This window comes from Elaeis guineensis, chromosome 3 (assembly GCF_000442705.2).
Source record: "Elaeis guineensis isolate ETL-2024a chromosome 3, EG11, whole genome shotgun sequence".
Lineage (NCBI taxonomy): Eukaryota > Viridiplantae > Streptophyta > Magnoliopsida > Arecales > Arecaceae > Elaeis > Elaeis guineensis.
The window spans coordinates 105,614,753-105,620,673 of NC_025995.2; the positions used below are offsets into that span (position 1 = coordinate 105,614,753).

The window sequence follows — 5,921 nt, forward strand, 5'->3', positions numbered from 1 at the left end:
TCAAATGCTTTCTTAGGTTGGATCTCTCTCATGTCCAGCGTGTCTCGTGGTCCGCTCGCGACAGCTTGGATTCGGTAACGTGCCAACAGAGGACAGAAGTGAAACTGCCTGTCTTCGAGGAGCGGATTGGTTGGATGGATGAATCATGGAGGAAGACCAGTTGGCGGCGTGGTGCACGTCCCATGTCGGCACGACGTTTGTGGCCCCCAATGTCAGGTACGGTCACTATCCACGATTGATTTGATTTGATGCCCTCCCCGGCCTTTGCCGTGGAGGGCTGGAATGTTCCTCTGGGCTCGTTGTATTCCCGCGTCGTTATCACCAGCTAGTGGTCCGATGGACCGCCTTTGATGTGACTTGGAAACATCAGATAAGACTCTATGTCTCTGGTCCCGGCTGAAGCATTATTATGGTAGCTGTGCGTTTGTTTTCTTGGCTGAAAGCGATGTGGTGAGCCCCCGTGCCAATTCTGAGTATGGAAACGCAGCTGTGCGTTTGCATCATTCATTCATGACCCTTCGATAGTTCATCAACTACAGCTCGTCCTATGGATGGACCACGGCGTTGGACCTGATGGGGGTGGTTGCGTATATATTACGGGACCACCAAGACGATTGATTGGGTGCCAACACGCATCAAGGCAAAGAAGATTGAATATTACTTACCAAATCGAGTCATGGATTTTATTAAACTGTACGAGAATCGAATTAAAATAATACTTTATTCCAAATAGGTGGTCCGTACAACTTAGCAGGAATTGCGCCTTTAGTGGAAGGTGTCAGGGCTGCACCTGTAAATCGAAAGCAAGTCCGTATTGGCAACATGGACTCGTTTGTTTTCACAGCAGAATTGTAGTAATTAAAACCGAGACCGGCGGGTTGCATGTTAAATGTCCACTAATTAACGGCAGCATGTTCTATTGTTAGTTTGCCAATTCATTGTGACATATATCCCTAGCGTAAATTTTAAATTCTTTATTCTTAACATATCTTTTTACATAATGATTCTTAATTTGTCGCTCACATTCTATAATAATCATATACACAACTTGATTACATGAATGGTGGCCGTTTGGCACGAGAATCCGGGTCAGTAGAAAATCAAGATGATAGTGCGATCGATCATGATCTGAAGTGGAAGGATTAATGTTGTTGAAAGCAAACCTATTTAAACTCCCGGATTGCAAAACTAATATGAAATCAAAGTCTATTTATCAGAGATTTTTGGGTGAAGATTTTTCAACACTTGAGTCAATCGAGTTTCAAGAGAAATGATGGAAGAGAAAGAGAGATTTTAGAGAGAGAGAAAGGAATCGAAAGAAAAATTTATCTAAATTCTTTATATTTAAATAAAAAGATCCATTAGCGGAATAGACATGGCATGCAATAACTGCATGGTAACTAGGGCTAGAAATGGATCAACTTGAGCTCCCTCTTTGACGATGATAAGTACTTCACCACTTCCCACCTCTTCTTGAAGCACGTTATCTAACAAGTTATCCATCGATGAGATTAACATCTTCGTCTCAACATCGTCCTCCTCCTTTTCATTGAAATAATTGCCACCCTCTTGCTTATCATTCTCCTCATCCATCTTGCTGTTGAACCACCCACTTTCCATCGATGAGGTACTTATATTCTGTATCAGGATAATTTTTTCACTTCCACTCTCCAGCACAAGAGGAAGGAAAATCATTACTAGTTAGAATCCATCTTCTCACCTCCACTTCTCCTCCTTCCGTCAGAGGAATGCCAAGGTTTCTTGATTGAGTGGGAGGTCGGCATTTAGGTCACGATTGGAAGAGGCCGAGCAAGATAGTGAGGGGCCATTAGACTCTTGTATTGGTAGCATCGCTCAATCAGTTCTAAAGATGAGCAGGAAGGATAAAGTTTAGAGCTTGCATGCCGCAAAAGCGATGGATGCAGAGAGAAGTGAGGTGAGGGTTTTGATTGAAAAATTGAGAGAACGATAAAAAATTGAAGGCATGTCTCAATCCAACAAACCTATTGGGTATGTTTGGGTTTAGTTCAAATCGAATCGAATAATTATTTGATCATGATTTAAAAAATATACAAATATAAATTTAAAATTTAAATTAAATTTAAAAATATTTGAATATAATTGGATTGGTCCGTGCCCACTTTAAACCCTAACAATAATGATTTTTCATACTATGTAATAATGCCACGATAATGGCCTTCTACACCATGTCACATATATAATAAAAATTATTTTAATTATACATTTAGATCGAACTGACATAATTATTATTGAAATCATGATCATGATACTAATAAGCATTAATTATCTTTAATATCTTTGATGAATCATGTGGTGTTTACTCTATTGCTTGGTTAGGCTAGTACAATACTTCAGTGATGGCAATCATGGAGTTGAAGTACTTAGGGGAATGAGACTTCGGTTTGTATCGAGGTTAGACAGGTAAATATTTACCGCATGAGACACCAAAAAGGAAAAAACTGCTACGAATGATATTCAAATAAAAGCAAAGGAATTGGAGCCCTATTGTATCCTTCGGAAGGATATGCCTTCCTTCATGCTCCATCATCTGATCATTTCCGCTTTGCTTGGAGAGATATGCAAGCGGATGCATGGAGTTCAAGCATTTTGAGATTTATGTAATAATGATCCGATGGTGGATGGATGTAAAGAAAGATGTTTTCTTCTTTTGCACCGAGTATACAACCACCACTCCAGAAAATCTTGTCTATCTGTTAGCCCATTAGGAAAAGAACTCATGTTCGTTCAAAAAAAAAATTTCACATAAAGAATCATATGGAGCATTCGTGATAAAAAAAATTTAAAAAAATTATAAAACATCATGTTAATTTTAATTTAATTTTATTTATATCTCTATGATTTAAAAAATATCAAACTGATCCTTCTAGTTATCGATATATTCTACTGTGGTCAAACTATTTATTTTACTAATGATGATAGCTTTTTCTTTTAATAGATAGAATATTTTTTACTCATAGATGGACTTGAAGGAGAAAGAGGATGGAAAGAAAAAATAGATGAGGAAAAAGAGAATGAGAGAAAAAGAACCACTGCAAGGAGTAGGTTGGAAGAAAAAAAAAGATAAGAAGCAGAAGAGGAGGAGAAGATGAGGATGGAGAGAAAGAAGGAGAAAAGAAGAAGAGATGGAGGTGGAAAAGGTTGTCATGGAGAATGATGGTTTAGGGATGGTTTGGAGGAGGAGGATTGGAGACGTGGATGAGGAAGAAAGAGAGGAGATGAAGGAATGAGTGGATATGGAAGGAGTCATCGTGAAGAAAAAGAAATGGATGATGAGGAAAGAGAGGAGGAGGAAGGAGAAAAGAGAAAGAGAGACGTCGGTGATAGAGCAGGAGAGGATCAATCAGAAAAGAGGGAGAAGATGAAGATAAAAATATTTTCATTATTTTATAAAATTTTATAAACGAAAATAGATGGTCGGACCATATTGAGATATATAGATAATTAGAATGGATAGTTTGATATTTTTTAAAATATGAAAGATAGAAATAAAATCGAGTTAAAGTTGAAAAATTATTTTTATAATTTTTTCAAAAAATTATGGCTTAATATGATCAAGTTTCTCAAAAAAAATCTTTGAACCTACGTAGATGATTTCTTAACTTAAACCATAACATTCTAAAGCCTAAACTTCTACTTTAATTTGACCAAAAACTTCTCAACGTAGATTCAAAGGTTCCAAGAGTTACATTTTCTGACCCCCAACCCATAACACTGGCTGGTTCAGCATAAGCAAAATTTGCGGAGATACAACAGAAACAAGGCCCTGTGGCCAGCTATAAAAGAACACTGAACACCTTCCCTCCTCCATCACCCCCGTCCCATTCCAAACTTCTCCCACCTGGACTCCTCCGCTCCCCCTGCTTAAGGGCGGGATGAAACGAAACAGAGCAGAGCCAGCGCCCTCCAAGGCCCCCGAAACCCTTGCGAAAACCCAGCGCCGCTCAAAGGATCCGAGCCCCAAGGGGACGGGCACGACGAGGGCGAGGGCGGGGGCAGTGCCGCCGGAGAAGCCCCGCAAGGGCGGCGGACCAGAGAAGAGGCCGTCCGCGCCGGCCGCCGTGGACTCCTCTCCCATCGCCCCGGCGATGGCGCAGGAGGAGGACGACAAGAGACCTCTCGGATGGGACGAGTTCGGGGGATGGTGGTGGTGGGGCGTGGAGGAGGAGATGCTCCTGGGATGGTTCCCCTTCGTGGAGGAAGACTTCCTGTGCTCCGAGAACAGGGGAGGTTCGGGGCTTTTCTGGGAGGAGGAAGACCACGATATCTGGCAGCTCCAAGACATTCACGAGATCCCCAACCAAGCCAAATGAGGCAGGAAAGATGGTGTTTTGGAAGGAAAACAATGAGGCTAATACCAAGAATGACAAAGTGTTAGAGAGTAGGAGAAAGCAATAGAAAAGGGATAAAGGTTGTAGTTTTGTTTATTTTCTTCTCTTCTTTGTTTTCTTTGAGGCAGAACCTTCTTGGAAGCATACACTGAAAAATGTTTCAAACCTAGTTTAAGTAAGCTGATGTTCGTTTGGATGAAGAAGGCAATACACCCTTTGTTTATTCTTGGGTTCCAATTTGTGATCTCTGGTTATATTCTTTCTCCTGCCTTTCTTATTTCCCTCTTTCTTTCTGATCCGGGAATGAGCAGCCATTTAATCCGAGGGATTATTACAATGTCGCCTAGAAGGAGATGGGTGTGACCGTTCTCCGTTTCCTCTCGATGGCTCAGATAAATGTTGAGTTGGGTTTCCGTATGGCCGCCTTTGATTCTACTGGTCCTTCAGGAGGGCTCTCAAGCATTCGAATGGAGGTAATTCTGGATGAATTGCAGTGCATGATGGCCATCGTCTGGTAATTACTTGTTTAATTCCTCTATCCCCACTCCCTTCTCATCCCATCAGTAGCCCGCATTGCTATATTACTTTTGCGCATCTTATATCCAAGTTTTCTCGAGTCATTCGTTTTTGGTTATTGACTCTTCGTAGGCCCTTTAAAAAAAAAAAAAAAGGGGGTCATATTGGAGTGATATTTGACATATCCATGGGGTTACCTTAGTTGGATTTCGATTGTTATGGCATTGTCTTTCAACCATATGATCTATATAATTCTTTTACTGGTGCTTCTCTCATTATTCTTCCTCTCAGCATGTTTCACATTATCATAGGATTTTTCCACTGTGTGGTTGTCAATCATCATTGGATTATATCAAGATGACATTGAGATTAGTGTTTAAGCAACTAAATTTTCTCTCTTTAAAGTTTGGACACGTTGGTATAAACTCAAATTAGGCAATCTTGGCACGTAGTCCGGCCGAATAATGTCAAATTGAGGCCCTAACTAACTAATCCTTGTATGGATTAGATTTAAGCGCCTCTGCCTCGGTCGCTACCCAACATTGGCAGAAAAAATTTTCCTGCTTCCAACCGTCGTATGGTTGCATAAAGTCCATCTTTGATCATTCCTTCTGAAGCATGATCTGCTGGGAAGCGTTTAAACACCTTGCACATCGACGCCCATCATCACCAGATTTTTGGGCTTTTAGCCGGTGGCAGGTTGTATGACCTTTCTTCCCACTTTGTGGGTGATATTTGTGTCTAACCCAAGACAAAATCAAGAAAAACCCATCTCTCTCTCTCGGTTAATGAGTTTGAACATTTTCATAACAAATAATTGTTTTCATGAACATAAATTACTGAATTGTTGAGAATTAAAAAGCAAGAACCTGATCGGTTGTCATATTTGAGATCTTGCAGTTTATTTCGTTTGATTCAAGGCGAAAAGAAAGAACTATTAGTAAGCTGTACCAGACATTAATTTTATCATTTAGCACGTTAAGGGCTCGTCTGGAAGCATGACAGCTGCTGGAATTACACAGTTATGCCGTTTTT

At 40.5% G+C, this 5,921-nt stretch overlaps 1 protein-coding gene across 1 annotated transcript; it reads left to right on the forward strand.

Annotated features, from left to right (window-relative positions):
- Positions 1–3,835: 3,835 nt before the first annotated feature.
- On the forward strand, positions 3,836–4,607 carry LOC105041199 (uncharacterized). The gene has a single exon (XM_010918062.4). The coding sequence runs from the start codon at positions 3,915–3,917 to the stop codon at positions 4,350–4,352; it is 438 nt and encodes a 145-aa protein (XP_010916364.1). The 5' UTR covers positions 3,836–3,914; the 3' UTR covers positions 4,353–4,607.
- The last annotated feature ends 1,314 nt before the right edge of the window (positions 4,608–5,921 follow it).